At 39.9% G+C, this 22,045-nt stretch overlaps 1 protein-coding gene across 1 annotated transcript in view; it reads right to left on the reverse strand.

The window, feature by feature from the left end:
* The window catches only part of LOC109930100 (voltage-dependent calcium channel subunit alpha-2/delta-4-like), a 375,911-nt gene that overhangs the window by 259,793 nt on the left and 94,073 nt on the right, over positions 1-22,045 (reverse strand). Inside the window, exons 12-15 of the mRNA XM_048607861.1 lie at positions 19,162-19,239; positions 14,114-14,194; positions 12,466-12,540; positions 4,350-4,436 (exon numbers count right to left, since the gene is read on the reverse strand). Coding sequence (XP_048463818.1) covers positions 4,350-4,436; positions 12,466-12,540; positions 14,114-14,194; positions 19,162-19,239 — 321 coding nt within the window. The remainder of the gene's footprint in view (positions 1-4,349; positions 4,437-12,465; positions 12,541-14,113; positions 14,195-19,161; positions 19,240-22,045) is intronic.

Genomic DNA, 22,045 nt, shown 5'->3' on the forward strand with positions numbered 1-22,045 from the left:
TTTAGAAAATAGAAATTACCCAAAGAAATACAATCAGATAGCAATCAAATTCTTTGTCACACATATTCAGGGAAATGTTGACCAACTTGGAGACAAAACAAATTACATTTTCTGCTCATCACCCAAGTTCCAGAAGTTAGCGTGCTGCTTTGAAGACTATGGTTACAGCCTATTCTTAAGAATGTGTGTTAATGATTGGGATAAAGGAATTCCTTTGTTACAATTAAGGATGCTCCAAATGAATCTACAAGTTTTAATCCTTTTATACTAATATATTGTTGTGAAGTGAGAATTTTAATTCACCATTTACTTAATTTTAAAAAATTGATAAACACTTCCAGCTTATTCTTCAAATTTCAAAGAAATTGACCAAAACTTTCAAATTGGCTAAAAAGCATCTGCAGAGTGCTCAACAATGAATGACGACTAGACCAAAGAAGAAGGCCATAGTTCAAAATTTTGTTGTTGGAGACAAGGTGTCAGTGTCTCTGGGGAACCATTAAAAGCAAGTTTCACATACAATCAAAAAGAAACTCAGTGATGGAAATCAATGATTTGGTTGCTTTTAGCCAAACCCAATTACTGTAAACCTACTCCCATTAACACCCTGGGATCCTCAGTCACCTGCTTTCTGAAAAATGCTAGATTTAGGTCACTATTCCAGAAGAGCTCTTTGACCTCATTTCTTTTAAATATAAACCTCACAAGAGTAATCAACACCTGCCACTATTTTGAAATCCAAATTTCAAAAATTATTTATATCCAAGCTGGTGAAATCTTTGCTGATTAGCACAAGTATGCTTGGTATGTTTGCTTAGAGTGACATAGTTTCTTGGTAATTTTGTCCTTCCATTGATGCTAGGGATATGGAATACTGGATGTGAAAATTACTGTGCCTTTTTACTTGTTAGATGTAAGTTGTCATCTACCATAAAGCAATGTGCAGAGGGTACAGGCCTTGCAATAAACATTTCAGTCATGGAGGTCAGTTTGCTGTTTTTCTATTACAGGTTTTAGTTCACCAGAATTGGTGGCTGCCTTTCCAATGAGCTCTTTGTTAAGACACAGGTTAGCTGTCACTGTATATTTCAGGTGGCAGAATTTCTGACTAATTCCAGCACTATTTTGATGAGTCAGATCACAGACAGGGACATAATACCCTGTCCAATGATAACATTCTCCCTCAGTATTACGGTCAAGAAAATTCTAATACCATGGAAAATACAGTCCATGAGCTGACATCATCAATAAGTGGAAGCTCTCTGATCAGGATTGCATGATTCACCATATTAATGCACCAAAACATTGTGCATTAAGCCAAGGAACACCATTTTATTTTAGTGTTGTTTCATTCTGTAAAACAGTATCAAAAGTCAAATATCATCTCCTCAATCACTTTGAATATACAAAGGCAACAGATCTTGTTTGGGAATTTCAAATCATTCTGCCTCAAAGAATGCTGTGCTGGGTACCCTGGAGTCATTATGGACAGAAGTAGGAGGCTCAGCAATATGGATTATGGCAAGATTTGTGGCAGAATTTTGTGGGGGTCCAATAAAGCCAATTCTGATGTCAGGAGCATCTTGCTCCATCTTTTATTCTCTTGATAACCATCACAGAGAGTTTCTCATGAGGCAGTGGCAAGTGGTCAATTAACGGGGATTATTTCTCATTAAATTCTTTACTACAGCCCAGTTTGCTTCTTAAATATTCAGTTTCCTGTCTTACCAAACATGCCAAAACAGTTAGGGCCTTGTGAGATTTTGACATGAAAATCTAAATGGGTACCTGACAACTTCAGCTCTTTGCTTTCTCTGAAGGAACTCCATGTTGAACTCAAGGCAGCAACATCTAAGAACACGGTAAATAGGCACTGCCAGATGCACCCTGTACCCAAGGATATTGGCACCTGATTATATGCCAATCTTTAAGAACACTCATGGCACAACTCCAGTACACATAGGATGCTTCTGCATTTCAATACAACATCTTAGGGTGTGCCAGCAACTATTATAACAACAAAAAACTGTAGATGCTGGAAATCTGAAACACAAAGCAAAGTACTCAGCCGGTCTGGCAGCATCGGTAAAGAGAAAAATGGACTGAAACCTCTGGTTTTGTTTCAACTATCATTATAATGCTGCTGTAAGGACAACGTGAGCTCAGGGACACTCGCATCCAGCTCATGAACTGGACCAGGTTGTGTCGGTATGGATGACAGCAATTGAGGAAAATGTTTCAGGCAACAGTGAGAGTGGTAGATCATGAGCTTTGATGGCAGGTGGGTACAGTCGCAGCGACGGAGTGAGTGTAAGGTATTGGAAAGAAGATGATGGCACTTCAGCTGGCAGAATGGAGAAGGTCATTGATCTTCTTCCTACATTGCAGTGCATTCTTCTAGATGACCAAGGCTGCTTTGACCCAGATAGGAACCTCAGACGGGGCTGGCATGGTCTGTTGTCTGGCCTCCTCTGCTGGTCATGGGAGGGGAGGAAATCCCGTCTCTGTATCACATTGTACAAAAAGATCTTCAGGGCACTGAATTACCCCTGTCTGCCATGTCTGGGGCAAATCAGGGATCGTATTGGACAGTTCCAGACTATGTTTGTCTAGGTGTACAATGAACTTTAAAAGATGGCACAAGCACAAGGGTTGTCAATGAACCCTGGCATATTTGCTGAGCGATGAGTTTTTCCAGAACATCTGGATCAAAATCGGATGGGAGACACATCACAGGGGTGTGGTAGGTAGTTAATGGTAGGTGGTTAATCATAGAATCATCAATAGAATCCCTACAGTGTGGAAACAGGCCATTCAGCCCATCGAGTCCACATCAGCCCTCTGAAGGGCATCCCAGCCAAACCCATCCTATCCCTATAACCCTGCATTTCCCATGGCTAATCCATCTAATCTACACTTTCCTGGACACCAAGGGCAATTTAGCATCATCAATCCATCTAACCTGCCATGTTTGGACTGTGGCAGGAAACTGCAGTACCCAGGAGAAAACACATGCAGACACAGGGAGAATGTGCAAACTCCAAACAGACAGTTTCCCAAGGCTGAAATTGAATCTGGGTCCCTGGCACTGTGAGGCAGCAGTAGTAACCATTGGGCTACTACGTCACCCTGACTGGGCTCCTTTAACGGGATGAGCTTGGTAAAATACGAGAAATCCATAAGCCTCATGGTGGAAATCCCTTCAATAAACTTGATGCAACTGACACTTAGTCAAAAAATGTGAGATTCAGCTCTATGACCTTATTAATGATATAAACATGTCAATTTTGTGTAGGGAAGAAAATGTGACACTGAGTAAAATGCCTTTAAAGGTCTGATGTTTGCAAATGCTTTCCCAAAGAATACAAATGACAATGAAAATGCACTGAAGTGTGCAGTGAGATTTAAGGGTTAGGAAGTTTAGTAAATAAATTCAAAAGCTGAGTCGAATGCACAATAGCAGTGTTCTGAAAACAGAATGGCATTGGCAATACTGTGAGATATTTAGACTTTTGATGATGGTGGGGAGAAGGTTATCTAGCAGCATGTGATATTCAATTTAACTTTTTTCTGTTCCTATAATACACAATTGAAAATGTTATTTAAAACGAAGGACAGCTTTTTAACATCCCAAAGCATTTTACAGAAGTACAAGAAGGCTAGAATTTGACACAAAGTCAAACACACGTATGTGGAGTTAAGCCACTAATCAATCATGAACTCATTGAATATTGGAACAAGCTGAAGGGGCTGAATGGCCAATCCCTGCTCCTATGTTCCAATGTTTCCATGAAAAAGACATTAGAACAGATGTCTTGCAGCTTGGTTGTGAAGATAAATTTTAAAGCGGTTCTTAAATGAGCAGCAAAAAGTGGAAACACAGAAATGTTTAAGGAGGGAATTAATGGCATAGAGTCTAGATGTCTGAAAGCAGAACTACCAGTGGTGGGGAGAAAACATGTGGGCTGCAGAAGATCTCTGAGTTGTAAGGGTGCAGAGTTCATGGAGGTCTATTATACTGGATGAGATAACAAAGTTTGGAAGGGGAAAGATCACTGAGGCACTCAAACAAGAGAATGAGAATTTAAATTTGAAGCATTGATGGAGTAGGAGCCAATGCAGGTCAAAAAGCAAGTATGTGCTGTGAGAGTAAGACAATTATAGGTTAGAATACAAGCAGCACAATTTTTGGAGGGTGGAATATAGGAGCCTAGTAATGAGAAAATTAGAATAAATGTCTCTGAAAGTAACAAATCCCTGGATGTAAGGCTTCATTAATAGATACTTGAAGCAAGGGAAAAGACACTTGAAGAGGTGGAAGAAAGAAAAATAAAAATAAAATTACTCACAACTTCATAGGTGTCTTCCCACTCCACCTCTGAAATGTCCACACTGTTGTAATTTGGTTTTGGCTTTGTTTTCTTTCCATCTTTGTACTGCAATTAACAAGAATGAATTCTCATACATTTAGAGACAAGTTTATACTAGAACAGACAAATTTATACAAGATACATGGCACATTATATTGGAATTCAAATGCATTTTGCCACAATATTACACAGTTTTCCTCTAGCAATTCCATTTCGTACTAAGTTCTTGTCATTTGGTTTCTGGATGGGGAAAGGAAGAGGTAAGCGAAGATCAGACATTCCCCAACGGGAACAAGAAAAAAAAAGATCAAAGCCAGTTTTGTAAATCTCCTAATGGTAGATTACAGAACAATACTGACAAGGAGTTCAGCCTTTCTGTTAGTATCTATTTTGGGATGTAAGTGGCCATATACTCCAAAATAGCCCCTACTGTGCCAGTGCATATTTATGGGGATGAAATGCGTTGGACACAGTCATCAGAAGGATGCAAGGTAAGCATGTCATAATGTCAGTATGCAATGTTGATGCAACTGTTGTGACAACCCCACTTGATGGTGATACTGGACAAATCAGATCCGAGAGTGAAACCTACCCTGATAGATCATAATTTTAATTACGGCAGATAGTTACTACGGTGGTTCGTCATTCAAAACATCTACACAATGCTGCTAAAGTTTTTAATTTAAAAAGTGAACAAGTTTATTGCGCAAAAGAAAAAGAAACAAAACATAAGACAGTTTAGAAGGATTTTAACATAAAAACAAAACAAAGCAAAACAAAGTTCAATTTGTTTCCCAGTAATATCCTTTATAGCTGCTCAATGCCAGTGAAGTGTTTTTCCAATCTTAACTCTTACTCTCTTATTGAACTGTCTCTTTCCAGTTTTTAGGCTTAGAGACTTCTTTCCAATTCTGATTACTTAAACCTCTTAATTTCTGGCAGTTTGAAAACTTTTATATAAACATGGAGACTTTATAAACTAAACCCTTATGCTAAGGTAAAACTTTTCTCCTGAATTGAATTAAAAAATCAAATGGCCTCTGATCTGTTTTCTCTACATGTTGTGCTAGTTCAATTTTATAAATGTTTTATCATTTAAATCACAGGTATCTTGCTCGGTACTTGACTTAAATCATGTCTTATTTAGGAACTATGTCTTTATTCCCTGTTCCAAATGACTTTCTGACATCAAACAAAGCTAGCTTCACAGAACTGAAACCCCAATTCTAGTTTTACCTTTAAAATCCAAATCCCCAAATTACAACAGTACCTCATACTTCCAAAGCACACTCTAAAATGCTATTTTAATGGCAAAGATCTAGCTACTACACTCTTAGACTTGCACAACTGAAAAAGCATCAATCAGTTGGTTGGACACCTGTGAAATTTTCAATACTTTTTGTAGCTGTTTCACACTGTAAAAGTCTACAGCACATGGTGTAACAGGTGCTGAAGCAGATTTTTTTGGCAATATAAAGACTTTTGCACAAACCATTTGCATCCCGGCATGGGTGTACAAATTGGAATTTCTCTTGCAACATAGAATTATGGAGAATAAATAGAGATCTCGCAAACCACAACAAGTTGCTGGAAGAGTGAGGAGGAAAGCAGTAAGGACTCTCAGCAGGAGGGTTTATCCCCAAAGTGTGTTAAGATGGAATCCTTCCACCTAAACTTTAGAAAGTAACAATGAGAAGAATTTAATGCCACACCCATTGGCAGATTTGGAGCCAAGGGCATTCATTTAGGAGGGAGGATGTAGATGGGCACACACTTTCTGTTTCTGCTGGTTAAGTACAAGGAGGAAAGACCTCTAGAAAGCCTTCTCAAATAGATGCTAGCTGAGGCCCACTTAAGAGCCTTATTACCATGTTGCCACTAGTATTCAACAATTAGGGGCTGGGGAGTCACCATGAAAGGAGCCTGATAAGTAAACCTGATAGCAGGCTGGTAAGGTTTGCTGTGCCCCATTCAAAGACACTCAGTGCTACTGCCAAAAGCACACCTCAGAATAGGACAACAACTTTATTTGCCTGAGTATATGATGAATTATCTGCTATGGACTTCTTCCAGGCTAAAGCTGGAGATTTTTGCAACATGTCACAATTCGCCATCCACTGTTATGTAAAGAAGGTCGTGAGGCTTTTCAAAGAGAATTAATTACATGTTATTTTTGCCAGACATAATCAGGTAGAAAAGCATCTGGTATCTTGAGTATTGCAGACTTCACCATAATGCTGGTTGCCAGAGAACTTGAAGGTACCACATGCCATTTCACTTTTATACCGGAACCAGAACAGTCTCAACTCTCTCAACAGCCAGCTGTTGCACGACATTGCACAACAAATTGTTCATGTCAATGCCCTGAAGTGATAATGCCTTCATTTTCCACTATACCAGCTGTAATCAGCCAGCTTGACAAACGGAAAGGCATTCTTATAGAATCCCTACACTGTGGAAACAGGCCCTTTGGCCCAACACATCCACACCAACCCTCAGAGCATCCCACCCAGACCCTCCCCCTATAACCCATCTAATCTACACATCCTTGAATACTACGGGATAATTTAGCATGGCCAATCCACCTAGCCTGCACATGTTTGGACTGTGGGAGGAATCCAGAGCACCTGGAAGAAATCCATGCAGACATGAGGAGAATGTGCAAACTCCGCACAGTCAGTCGCCCAAGGGTGGAATCAAACCCAGGTCCCTGGCGCTGTAAGGCAGCAGTGCTAACCACTGAGCCACCATGCAAGTACAGGTGTGTGGGATAACTCTGCTGAAGACATGGCTGACAGCTCTACTGTATAAACCATGTCTTTTTTATTCATTAGTTCATGGGATCTGATCATCACTGCTAAGTCCAGCACGTCTGCCCAATCACTGCATCCATTGCAAAGTCTGTAGCAAATTGCAATGCCAGTATGGACCTGTGTACATCTTGCAGACAAAGACAACAAGGAACAAAAGCATCAAAGACTACTCTACCATCGACAAACTTCAGAAGGAGGAGAGCTGGACAGTTTGAGAACACACCGACATGTCACAGTCTTGTGATCTGCTTAATTTTGCCAATGACAACTCTGGTTCAAAACATAGAAATTTGCTTGAAGAGGAATGTTCCAAATGTTCTTCGTAAAGTGCATTATTATACATACATTATATTACTGTTGGCAAATCTCAAGTTCCGTAAGTGTTGCTTATTCATAAAAATATATCAATTTAATTCTAAATTGAGTTATTATTTAAGAGAAGGAAATGTTGTAATGGTGTAGCATTAATTTGTTAAAATAATCACTTAAATATATGCCCAAGCACACATTATGTAACCCAGAAAATGATGCAATATCACGTTCCTTTTCTCTTACACAGTCGATTGGCATGTGGAAGCTGAAACAACAGAAGTCTCCATTAAAGTTCTGTATCCAACCTTTATTCCTATCCTTCAGCTTTTCTTAAATCTATAAAGAAACAATACAGCAAAAACCATAGAGATCAGTGAGTCCAGGGATGATAGCTGAACAAGACGTGAGAGTAAGGACATGGACAACAGAGTTTTGGATGAGCTCAAGTTTAGACACCGCAGAATACAAAGATGGTCAGATGGTGTTGGGATAACAAAGGCATGGTGAAGATTTCAGCAATAGAAGAGCTGAAATAGGATTGAAGTAAGGTGATGTTACAGAGGAGCCAAGATGTGCAGGTGCCAGTGTTGGACTGGGGGGGACAAAAATGACTTCACCTGATGAAGGAGGAGCACTCCAAAAGCTTGAGATTTCAAATAAACCTGTTGGACTATAACCTGGTGTTGTGTGACTTCTGACTTTGTTACAGAGGGGAGAAAAGGCAATTTTAGTGATGTCTCGAATAGACGGTCAGAAGTTCATTTCAGGATTAAACAAGTTTGTAAACAGACTGGCTTAGTATCAAACAGTTACCTTAGACAGAGACTGAAGAGATAGCTAGGAAATGGAAGTGGAAGCAGCGACTAAAAACTATTGTTTTAGACTCTCCAAAGTTCAACTGGATGAAATGCATGCATCTCCATTACTGGATGTTGGGCAAGTAATCTGATAATTTATCAGTAGCAGAGGAGCCAAGACAGATGGTTGTCAGATAGAGCTGGATGTCATTTGAATGTGAAAACTGACACTATGACTTTGAATAATGCCAGGGAGGGCAGCATGAAGAAACAGGAGAAGGCCAAAGAGAACTACTGGCAGACACCAGAGGTAACGTAGAGGAGGAAAGGAGACCATTGAAAGAGATAGTTTGGCTACAATTAAACAGATGAGGAATCTCAGCCTGTTAGAAATTTTGCACTTCTATCCATCATGTGGCTAGCAAGTTAGAGACCTTAGCCCTTTAAGATAATAGTCTGATTTCAAAAAGGAAACAAATTGCATTGAAATGCTTTTCTTCATCAAAGGTTTGAATTCTCACACGGTCTGTGTTTCAGAGGTGATACGTGAGCTAATCACAGCTTCACAGCTATGTTTTTCTTCACTAATATTAACCAAAGGAAAGAAAAAACAGAAAATGCTGGAAATACTCAGTAGGTGAGATGGGTTTGGAGTGGAAACAGAGTTAATGTTTCAGGTAACTGACCCTGTCACCCAAACTTGAGTAAAGGCTTGTTTATGTTGCAGTACTTCCCCATACTTTTGGGTTGTCATGGAGACGCTCAGTGCTTTTCTTCATTTTTTCATACATTGTGAGTATCACTGGCATTTGCTGTGTATTTCCAATTACCATTCAGAAGGTGGTGAGCAGCTGTCTTCTTGAATTGCTGCAGTCTATACAGTATAGATGCACCCACAATGCTGTTAAAGAGTAAGTTCCAAGATTTTGGAAGAATTGCAGTGAAGGAATGGCAATATAGTTCCAAGTCAAGCTTTTATGTCATAGAAAGAAATTTCAAGAGAACCCTTGTTCTTCTAGGAGGAACTGATGATGGATTTGGATGGTTTGTTTGTCGAAGGAGCCTTGGTGGATTGCTACATGACATCATATAGATAGTACATAGTGTTTCCACCATGTTGGAGGGAGAGAATGTCTAAGACAACAGATAGGATATTGATCAAACAGGATGCTTTGTCCTGGATGATAGAGCCACCTGTGTGTTGTTGAAGTTGCACTAATCCAGGCAAGTGGAGAGTAATCTATCCCACTCCTGATTTGTACCTTCTTGATGCCTAAGATTTGTGCATCAATCAGGAGCTCACTAACTGAAGAAATTACCAGTCTTTGATCTGCTTGTGTAGCCACCGTATTTGTTTGGCTAATTCAGGTCAGTTTATGGTCAATGGTAACTCCCATGAGGTGGGGAATTCATTGATGGTAATGCCATTGACTGTCAAAGAGAGACAGTTAGATTCTCTCTTGTGGAGATGATCGTTCCTTGGCACTTGTGTGGCAGGAATGTTCCTTGCTATTTATCAGAACAAGCCTGAACTTTGTCCAGATCTTGCTGCATATGAACATAGATGGTTTAAGCATCAGAGAAGTGAGCTATCATCAGTGAACATCCCCACTTCTGACCTAAAAATGGAGGGAAGGTCATTGGTGAAGTAGCTGAAGGTGGTTGGGCCTACAACACTATCCTCAGGGACCCCTGCAGAGATGTCTAGAGATAACTGACCTCCAATAAGCAAAACCATCATGATTTTAACTATGTATGACTCTAGCAAGTGGAGATGTTCCCCCCAAAATCCCAGTGACTTCAATTTTGCTCACACTCCTTGGTGCTAAATTTGGTTAAATGCTACCTTAATGTCAAGGACAGTCATGCTCATCTCACATCTTGCGTTGAGCTCATTTGTCCTTGTTTTGAACAATGCTCGTAATGAAGTCAGGATCTGAGAGTCTCTAGTGGAACCCCTACTGGTTAGGCTAGTGCTGTGTAAGTGCTGCTTGATAATGCTGTCAATACCATCTTCAATTGTTTTGCTGGTGGTCAAGAGGAGAATGTTGTAATCCGAGAACCGGATTACAGGATGCTTTGACAGATTGACTGCCAAAAAGTAAAGCTAAGGGATCCAACACACCCCGTTCTTTGGCCTCCCTAAGGTACACAAGCCAGGAGTCCCCCTCAGACATTCTGCCTCACTACCAGGTACACCAACATATAGACTACACAAAGAACTACAATAGAAACTGAAATACTTAGTAGACAACACTACCCACTCCATTCACTCCTCCTAATAATTCTTCAACATCATCAAGGACACCAGAATAGAAGATGGTGAGATAATGATTTCCTTCAATGTAACAGCACTATTTACATCCATAAACATCGCTGTAGCCAAAGAGACAATTGCTATCCTGCTGGACAAATCAGGAAGGCAGACACCCCATGGCACCAACAGCATCAACAAGGACAGCACCCTGAAACTGCTGGATCTGTGCCTCACAACCCACTTCACCTTCAATGGCTGGATATTCAAGCACATCAACAGAAACCAACGGGATCCCCACTATCAGGACTGATTGCAGAAGCAGTAATGTAACGGTTAGAATGAACTACGCAGCCCACTATACAACCCAAATTCTGGGTCCAGTATGTCGATGACACCTTCGTGATTATCAAATGCACAAGACTAGAAGAAACCCACCGACACACATACAACATCCTCACTGGAATAAAATCCACAAAAAAAAAAGAGAAACAATAACCGACTACCCTTCCTAGACATAATGGGAACTCCAGACCAAAGTATACAGAAAGAAGAAAGACCACTGATACAGACCAGATACACCAGCAACCAGCCCAACGCCAATAAATGGAGCTGTATCAGGACATTATTCAATCGAGCCACAACACACTACAGCAATCCAGAATTGCGCAAAATACAACAGGAGCGTTTATACAGAGTTTTTATAAGGAATAGATACCCAAAAAGCACAATCCACCATTACCTCCATGACGGACCACAACAAGAGGACACAACACGGCCAGACACACTAGTCACCCTATTGTACATCAGAGACCTTTCAGAGATGATCACAAGACTACTCAGACCCCTAGGTATCAGGGTAGTCCACAAATCAACAACCACCCTGCTACAGCTATTGATGAATGTAAAGACCCCATGCCCATAACCAATAAAACTAATGTAATATACAAAATAACATTCAAGGACTGTGAGAAACACTACATAGGCCAAACTGGAAGAAAATTGACAATAAGGATACACGAACATCAGCTAGTCACCAAGAGACATGACCAATTCTCACTGGTCTCAATACACACGGACAAAGAAGGACACAAATTCAACTGGGACAACACATCCATTACAGCACAAGCCAAACAGAAACAGGCCAGGGAATTCCTGGATGCCTGGCATTCCAACCAGAACTCTGTCAACAAACACATTGAACTGGATCCATTATATAAACCACTGAAAAACAGAACCGGATGTGATGCCAACCACCTCAGCAAACTCAGGCATATAAATAACAAGTGGAGCAGAACACCAATGCATCAGCGGAGGTGCACTGACGATGTTACCTAGCAGGGTGACAAAATGTCTGCAATCAAACACACCAGCTCAGCAAGCAAGTCCACAACCCCATCCGCAACCTAAGTTACAAATTTTCTCAAAAACTTCGATTACAAAACTTACTGGCCTAACAGAATTTGGAGACAGGAGAAAATGGACTTCACGGGGAAGTATCACTGAGCCTGGCTCAGTAAAATCTCCAGGTCACTCAACAGGTGACATTTTGCTCTTTGTTGTTCACAACAGTGTGTAGGAGATTAATCTCCAATTCAGCAAGACCTCTGAACAAATTAGAAAGCTTAGAAAGTGCTAAAGGATGGACTTCCTCTAAGTGGATTCTGAAACAGATATCCAATTATTTATTGTCAATATGCATATACCCCTTTAAAATGCAGTTGTAGTCTTTAAAAAGATGTCGCCACGTGTTATTTCCCAGCCTTTGTTATCCGTAATTCTTTAGTATATGACCAGAGAATACAGACTGTTGAATAACATTTGGTATCTATCCCTCTCAAGAAAGTCAGTCTTTCCTTCTCTGTTATCGTCATTGCATACAATAGTTTGCTTTAATATAAAATGATGAGGTTACTTACTAAAGGCCGGAGATCAGGATGGGCTAGTATGTAACCATTATTGGTATTCAGGAATGCATAACCATGGACTCCAAGCTGCAATATGTTAAAGGGAATAACAATTTAAAAAGCAACATCACAACAAAATTTGCTCAAGATAATGTTTCTTTTGTTATGTGCTTTTGAGTTTTGTGGGTGCAAGAAAGGGAAGTTGCTTGCAGCAGAATTGAATGAAAATATAATGCGAACAATGAAATAAATCTAGCAAGATTGAAAAGTACCAGTACGAACTAAGGGCCAGTATGTGAAATTGAATCGCAAGTGACAAAATGAGTTCTAAAATAGTTGAATAGAACAGAAAGAGCAACTCAGCTAACTAGTAGGAGTGAAGGGGGAAGTGATTCTGGGAAGGGAAAATTGACTGTGATGCATTTGAGGAAACTAGATCTGGTTGATCTCTTGTAAACCTAAGTAACATAAATGCTTTAGATTTCCTAATTTTTGAATAATAATCCACAACTTGTAAAATATATGAGTGTTTCTTCAGGACTATGAAGGCATATTGTTTACCATAGAATATTTCAGTCAGGTTGATGGTAAGATATTTAGAATGGTGGATACTTTATATAATGACAGCTACCATAATTTGAGCCAATGGACCTGGTTCTGTCTCCTAAGAGAGATTTACAGATAGAAAAAACTTATTTGTTTTACATTTAAAATTCCATACTCTGATGCTGAAAACTGAAAGTCTAAAATTTGTGCAGTTAAAAAAGTGAAGATTTTAAAGGCTCAAGAAAGATTGTAAATATCTTCAACCTTCTGAAAGCCTGCTGGGAAACAAATAATAGGAGAGAACAAAAGGATATCAATCAAAACATAGCATGAAATAGTATCTGTTGGTCAATATCAGAGCAGTGCTATCCTGACCCTGAGACAATTTGCCCTATCTGGTGTCCAAAGCAACCATCTCCATCATAAAGCAGTGGTCAATGTTTGCCAGGAAGAAGTGACTGGGCTCAACCAGTACCTACTTGGGAAGAGATGTGGAAGAAATAGAACAATTAAAGGAATCTAGCAAGATAATGCTACCCTAAACTATTATGCATTGGATAGCTTTTCAAGATTTCATGGTGCAAATCAAACCTTTGCAGCAAATGTATGCTCACATTTTGACAGGCTGGGCTCCAAGTTGTTTGCTGGCTGAAAGTGTCCCTTATTAAATATATTATTAAATACTTTTAGCCCTTACGGCAGTAGAGAAAGTATTAGTGAATCAGCGTTCTGTGAATGATTGAATATTCAAAAGACAACTAAATCAATTAGAGCATAAAAGCAGAGGATAGTGTATATGCTCAGTGACAACTCAGTTTCTTGTCAACAAAATGCATTATGAGAATTGCAGGAATATAAAAGAACATATGATTTGAAAGGCTCCAGAAAAGTACAACACATTGGAACACTGGTTGCATTTATTTACTGCTGAGTTGGCACATTTAATATCGTTCCTTTTGCCTGACTGGCATTGAAAAATGGTGTGATATGTTAACTGTTAAGATGCTGTGGTTTATCTCCAAATAATTTGCAGCTATTCTTCTGATTCAAATTCCAAACAAGCATAGCAACTTAACATCACTGATGAAAAATTTAAATGCATTTTAGAACGTACCTTATACCTCGGAGCTAACTTTAACAGCTCTTTCAGTGGAACATCTGTTCCTACAACCCCAAGAAGGATACCATGTGCTCTCTAGGGAAATAGAGTGTGAAAGGGCAGGTTCAGTCACAATAAAAAATAGTCTGAAGTTCAACACTACCCAGTTTGTTCCATGTTGCTGCTACTATAAATGGAGTCATCGGATTGAGCTTGAACACTTCATAATGGGATGGAAATTGATTCACAATGTCTAAATCTGGGTGATTGCCAACTTAGAGAAGGGATCCATGTGCACTTAGTGAAATCAGATTCAAAAACCAGTGAAGAGACTGTGACCTGTAATTTTTGGGGTAGATGTGAAGAAATTGTAGCTTGGGGTCATTAGTAATGTATTAGTAGTGACCTGGAAGCACTAAGGAAGCATCCGACCTTGAGCAGAAAACAAGGCAAGGTTGTATCTGAAACACTTGGTGGAATGTGAATGCTCTGAGACAACCTGCATGTATGAAACTAATCTCAGAGCTGACAGCACCGGGGAACATCTGAAGTGTGGCAGCAATGAAATCAGGCCAATTTAGTGCTAACTAGAATGATTAGAAGAAATGCAGCAGAGTGTAGTGAGATTGCAGAAACTAAAACCAAGCATCTACAAGCCAGCCTTGTTATATTGTGCAGAAACCTGAATAACATCAAGAACAGTGGAGCAATGACTGGATACTAATGAGAGTTGGATGCTGAAATGGATGTATGGAGTGGCGAGAAAGAAGAAGATTAGGAACCAGTACATAGGGGTGATTGAAGGTTGTGGGAGCATCGAAGGAAATAGCTGAGAAGAGAATAGACCACAAGACCATTATATGTAGGAGCAGAAATGGCCATTCAGTCCATCAAATCTACTTCACCAATCAATTAGATCATGGCTGATCTGATAACCATTGGTTGCATCTTCCTGCCTTTTCCCTACAACCCATGATTCCTTTCTGATTAAAAATCCGTCTCTCTCTCTCATCCTTGAATATACTTAATGACCCAGCCTCTACAACCCTCCACGGTAAAGAATTCTATAGATTCACTGCTTCCCATAAGATGAACCTCTATAACTGGTATTACCCAAGTGAAACTTCTCTTGTCTGCCTCCAAAACCAGTAGATCTTTCCTTAGATAAGGGTCCAGAATTGTTCATAGTATTGTAGTCTGACAAATGCCTTGCATAGCTTTAGCAAGACCTTCCTACTTTTATATTCCATTTTCCTTTGAAATAAAAGCCAATGTTCCATTTGTCTTCCATACTTGGATTGTAGCTTCCTGTGATTCATGTATGAGGACTTCCAAATTCCTCTGTTCTGTGGCTTTCTGCAGTTTCTCTTCATTTAAATAATATTCACCTCTTCTATTCCTCCTGCCAAAATGTATAACCTCACATTTTTCCACATTATATTCCATCGACCAAGTTTTTGCCTCCTCACTTAACTATAACTATATCTCCCTGTAGACTCTGTAATCCTGACCACTTAGTCAAAGAGTCATACAGCACGGAAACAGACCCTTCAGTTCAACTCATCCGCGCTGACCAGTCATCCCAATCTAACCTAGTTCCATTTGCCAGCATTTTGCCCATATCCCTCTAAACTGGGAGACTAGAACTCACTGCCTGTAAAGTTGGTATAGACAGAAACCCTCATGACATTTAAGAAGTATTTTGATGTACACTTGTGATGCCAAAGCATACAAGGTAATGGCCCAAGGGCTAGAAAATGGGATTCGAATAGTTAGCTGGTTGTTCTTCACAGGCAGAGACTCAATGCGTCAAGGGTGCTGTAGATCTCTACAACTCTAATTCCCTCTGAAAGGCTAATATTGAATCTATATCCATCATACCAGGTGGTGCAATCTATATCGTAATGATGCTTGTGTTGCAAAAGGTTTTCCCTCATTTCACCTCTGGATCTTTTGCCAGTCACATTATTTCTTTGTTGATGGTTCTTGATGAATTGGGAATAGATTACTCTAATTTCATTCTTTTTAAAAGCTCCATAATTTTGAACCACTCTATCAATTTCCTGTTTAATCTTCTCAGATTGGAGAACAATCCCTGCTTGTCCATTCACCACTAGAACCATTCCAGTAAACTCTCTCCAAACCTTCCATGGCCTTCCTAAAGTGTAGTACCCTGAATTTAAATAGGCTTACCATAGCCTCCTGATATTTGTATACTAGGATTATATTTACAGTAATACAAACATCATTTCAGTTTAAAGGTTGAGATTACAGAGAATAATGTAAGCTCACCTATGCAGGCTGAGACTGAGAAAATTGTATTTGGAGCCTATTTGAATTGCAACACCCTATGCCTGCAAAACCTAAAATCTCTTCCCTAGAGTTGCTAAATCCTGGCTACTTCATCTTTTTCACATTCTCTCAGCTTTTTCCATTTTAATTGCAGTTACCACACATGCTGGTTTATTATCCTTCTCCAACTTCCTTCTGTCAATCACTCATGATTTTTCCAATCCAGCTACACTAAAGGTCTTTCAACATTGCATGCAATCATCTGATCTTATGGCTTCCTCTTCACTTTCCTCTTGGTGATCTTGTCTCCATCACTACACTTACTATCTGCAACCGATGGTCATATCATTTCAACAGAATGGCAACCAAGAACTAGTGGAGTGCTACATGGATCAGTGCTGGGGCAACGATTATTTACAATGAATATTAACAACTTAATGAGGAAAATGAATGAGCTATAGCCAAGTTTGTAGATGACAGAAAAAGTAAGTGGCAAGGTAAGAGGCACGGTTACTAAGTTTGCAGATGACACCAAAATAGGTGGTGTAGTGAACAGTGAAGAAGATCATCTCTGAGCAAAACGTGATCTTGATCAGATGGGCCAATGGGCCAAGGAGTGAATAAATGTGCGGTGTTGCATTTTGGTAAGGCAAACCAGGGTATGACTTATACATTTAATGGTAAGGCCTTGGGGAGTTTTGCCAAACTGAGAGACCTAGGCTGCTGGTGCATAGTTTCTTGAAAGTGGAGTCACAAGTCGACATGGTGGCTTGCCTTCATTGTTCAGTGCATTGATTATAGGAGTTGGGACGTCATGTTGTAGCCATGTTTGGAATACTGTATTCAATTCTGGTCTCCCTGTTATAGGAAGGATGTTGTTAAACTTGAGAGGGTGCAGAAAAGGTTTAGAAGGATGTTGCCTGGATTTGAATGTTTGTGTTATAGGGAGAGATTGAATAAGCTGGGGCGTTGTAGGCTGAGGTGTGACCTTATAAAGGTTTATAAAATCATGAAGGGCATGGGTAGGTTGAATGTCCAATGTCTTGTTCCTAGGGTGGGTGAGTCCAAAGCTAGAGGGCACAGGTTTAAGGTGAGAGGGGAAAGATTTAAAAAGGACCCAAGGGGTAACTTTTTCACACCGGCAGTGGTGTGTGTATGGAATGAGCTGCCAGAAGAAATGCTGGAGGTGAGAACAATTACAACATTTAAAACATCTTGATGGGTATCTAAATAGGAAGGGTTTAGAGGAATATGGGCCAAATAGTGGCAAATGGAACTAGGTCAGGTTGGGATGTCTGGTTGGCATGAACGAGTTGGACCAAAGAATCTGTTTCTAAGCTATGTGAGTCTATGACTAAACCTCTCCAGCCCAGGAAATGTGCTGGTAAATCTCTTCTGCATCCTCTGCAGTGCAATCAAACAACAAAATGTGAATTGTGCCACAGACTTAGTCCCAAGCTTGTTGGTTGTGAAACAATGTACCTGTTCATATATCCTTCTAGCTTATACATATGGTCTGCCTTCTGCCTGGGTCAGGACAAGATCTTTAGACCTTATTCTGCCTACATGTACCAGTGGAAAAAGGCCAACGATTTTCCATACCCGAACCTTACTTCACTCCACAGCCAAATACATTCCCTGCTCTACACTCAAACCCCCTTTGACCATCACCAGACCCAATGCCAACCCCTGCCACACTACCTTCCTACCAAACTCCCCTCCTGCCCCGACCCCAGACTTGACAATTATCTCTATCCTGCCAGACCCTATCTCTATCACCCAAGCTACCCTAAGCAGTGCACCAGTTACCTGACCCTTGCTTCCTTTCACCCTTATATCCTACACATTGACACCCTACCCACATCCCATTTGATATCTTACGTATCTGCCACCCAAATCCCTGGCATCCAGTCCCATCCCAACCCAGTCAGCACTCTACTTACTTGGCAGCCATTTTTAATCCTGCCCCCCACCCTCTAGCAGGGATCTTACCCATCTGGCACCCTACTACCTGGCACACCACCCACTTTGCACCCTACATCCTATCCATCTGGCATCATACCCCGGCATTCTATTCCTTATCTACCTGACACCTTATTCTTCTACCCATCCAGCACAGTAACCTCCCTTGCTCTTACCTTATGTACTTACTACTTGATATCAGCTTAAAAGTGACTGCCTAGACCTTTAAATATCAGAATATGGCAACTGGCTGCTGTGAAAAGGGGACGTGGTTTGCCTTCCCCCGAAATTTCTGAGCTATGAAAGATGTCTGGTTCCACAACTCTGAAAAAAGGGGTAGAGTGGCAAACTGCATCAGTTTGCCATTCCTGAAAAAAAAAAATCAGGTTCATTGCCATTTTTTTTGTCTTTTTAGATTCTTTTTCCATAAATTGCACATAAGAATATCCTATTGTGAACTTTAGTAATGCATAAATACCACAATGCAAAAAGTGGACTTGTCAAATATGGCTGCTTGGAAGACTCAGTATATTTTATGAATCCAACAGGTTCACATTGCTGTCAATTCCATGAGTGCATCATCAGTATCAATACTCATGTTAAGACTTGCCTTCTTCTGGATCAAAACACAGGAATTGTATCCCATACAGAATGTGCGTCTCAATCTGTGTCTTTCCTGTAACTTTCAATACAAATTTCACCCCAAAGATGTTTTAACCAGTTTGTACTTGTATTATCTGATGTTCAATAATGTATATCATATGCAAACAGAGATTGAGCAGAGACAGAAGATGAATACAAGTACTCACAGTTTCATTCTTTCTGCTAAAGACTGGCATTGCCACAGTTGTCATGAGGAGCAGACTATGTGCTGCAGATTGAAATAGCTGTCATAAGCAGATGATCAAATATTAATAAAAAGGAATAACTACAAGAACAACAATTGACACATAGAGCATAAAAGTTTACATCAACCCTAATAGTAATAAATAGTTATCATATCAATGAATTACATAAAATTATGCCTAATTTAACTTATGACAAGTCTAAGAGATGTGAAAATGTTCAAAAGTAATAATGCAATCTTATACATTTCACAGAAAATGCTAGTCAGAAGATGTCAGGCAGCACTTTTTGTGAGATGGAATACTTCCAGTTCATGCAGTATCTGTGATTAAATAGGGGGTGAAATTCCTTAATGGAAAGGTTCCGCTTTCTACTGAAAAATTCTCAGGTGAGATATATGATTCAGATGTATTAGATTGCAAAATGCCACATCAGCTAATAAAGCACATGATTATTTTCTAAAACCCAGAAATGACCTCTTGGCCCAACAAGTTTACTTACACCAAACCTGCACAAAAGGAAGAAAAAGAAAATATTGACATTTTCTGTAGAAGTCCTTTATTACAATACAACTTTGTCCAGGAACAAGAATAGCTTACAATGTTGAGTTACATACAAAAATGTGCAACTTTAATTTCTCGTTCCTTAAGTAAACAAAATCCCGGTGACCTGTTGTAGTGTCTTTATTAATGAAACGTTGCTCCCGTCTTGAACTACAGATGTGCAAAACCACATGTATGCATTAGAAATTATTAAGATAATGGGATCAGCTCCCCAAAGTATTTTTTGTAACTTTTAATTCCAAAATGTATTTAAAAATAACTGCTACAGAGAAAGAAAAAGAGTGGATTCAAATTCAGTGACTTGCAAAATCCTGTAAGTCCAGTGTGGAACTAATGGAATGTTGCAGCTGTACAGAGTCAGGCAAACTTCAAACATGGAGAGACTTAATAAGAAGAGATAATAAGGTGGCTGACTACCCCTACCCCCTCAGCATTAAGCCATCTTTTACATAGTTTATCTGCTTTTTATGTCTATATTTTATGTCTGCTTTTATCCTTTGAAAATATACAAAACATGGGATTAAAATTGACTGCAATACTGGTCTGCATGTGTTACACACCGACTGTGTGCACTAGAGTGCTGTAAAGACAACAGCTTTTAGAAAGGCACTGCAGGTAAAACAAAGAACAAAGATTTTCTCTCACTTGGTGCTGCCGGCCAGTTCAAAAGAAATCAGAACCAACAAACTTCAATCAACCTACAAGAACCTGGAGATCAAATGCTCTACTCTCAATGCCACTGCCATTAGTACTGTCCAATAATAACCATAACATCTTCATACTGTTCTTCACAAACAATTCAAAGACTGATCTATTTTTTATTTTTATCTTTTTGGACTCACCTCTTATTTCTTCTGTGTGTATATTTGCTGCATTATCATCTGTTATCACAGTTAGTAATTAATAAATTCACTCTTTTTGTTAATTCAAGGAATCCCGATTAAATTGGCTCCTTTTAAAACATAATCTCATTTTGCTCTGGGAGAAAGAGGTATCCACAATGGCAGGGATTTACAAAAAAAAATCTTGCTGTAGACAAAGGGGTGGGCAAACAACCAAGGGGAGCCAGTTCATCCTTCCTCACCTGGGGGCTTAATGATTTCGGATATCCCTTTCGAATCATAACACATTGTGGAACCTCGCCCAGGGTCTGGTCTAACAACACAATTCACATCCAGCACAATGTTAAATACACACAACACAGCACAGTACAAAACAATGACTACTGAGTTCAGAACACAACACATAATAATAACAGCACATGCTGCAAGTTGTGGTTACCTCCTTAGACTGTAGCAATTAGCAGTGATGAGGTTAATAATGAGCAGTAGCGACAAGATGGAAGTAGAACAGAATGATGACAATGATTGGAGGTAAGTAGATTGCAAGTGAGAAGAATAGACAGAATAAAAAGTGAAATTAAAGGAAGTGATATTAAAAATAAAAATGATCAAGCAAATGTAACGTAAATGTGACATTAAATTGCACCACATGTATGTTCCATCTATCTTCCTGGGGAAAAATATTTAAATTAGCCATTGGTTTTCATGGGCAGACTTTTTTGGCTAAGGCATTGGTGTACTTATAAATGGGCAGCCTGCAAAATTCTGTGGGTGACTTTTCTACTACCTATGGGTCTGTGATTTTATGGTCAGTGGATGAGATCTAGGGTGACCCATCAGTCTTTATCCCAATTGAGGCCTTTGAGTGACAAATTAATTCCTACTTAGGGTCACTTAATGTGGCTGTTGCAAAATTGTGACTGGTAGGAGGTGGCTGACGTGGAACGGAGGAGGACACGGTCAGGGGAATGAAGATATGGATAAGGTCTGGCAAGGTAGCTTTTCCTAGGCAGCAAAAGTTAGGTGCCTCCTTCACTGCCACTTTCTTGCAATCCAGCACCTGTTTTGAAACTGGGCACTCCTGCTCCATCTCGCTGCCCTCCTCCATCCCAAATGCCTCTTCCCTCATCCAGCCACCCTTCCACCACTTTCTGCGACCTCCAATGTTTCCTCTGTTGTTAAACCACTGTACTCACTTCTTAACAGACTGTAGCTTCTTGATGGCTGGGACTGCATGCATTTTCAGCAGTGGCAACTACTCCCAATGTAATTATTGGCACCAGGGAACTGCCATGGTAGCCTTTAAGGATGGATCTTCCTCTCCAGTTGGGGGCTGAGGAGCAGATTAATGCTCCTGCAGCTGATTAATGCTCCTCAGAGCACTAATGCTTCATAGAGTGGGAGTACCCCACCAACATTTTAGGTAACAGGGGGCAGGGAGG

The sequence above is a fragment of the Rhincodon typus genome, chromosome 18 (genome assembly GCF_021869965.1).
Source record: "Rhincodon typus isolate 14 chromosome 18, sRhiTyp1.1, whole genome shotgun sequence".
Taxonomy (NCBI): domain Eukaryota; kingdom Metazoa; phylum Chordata; class Chondrichthyes; order Orectolobiformes; family Rhincodontidae; genus Rhincodon; species Rhincodon typus.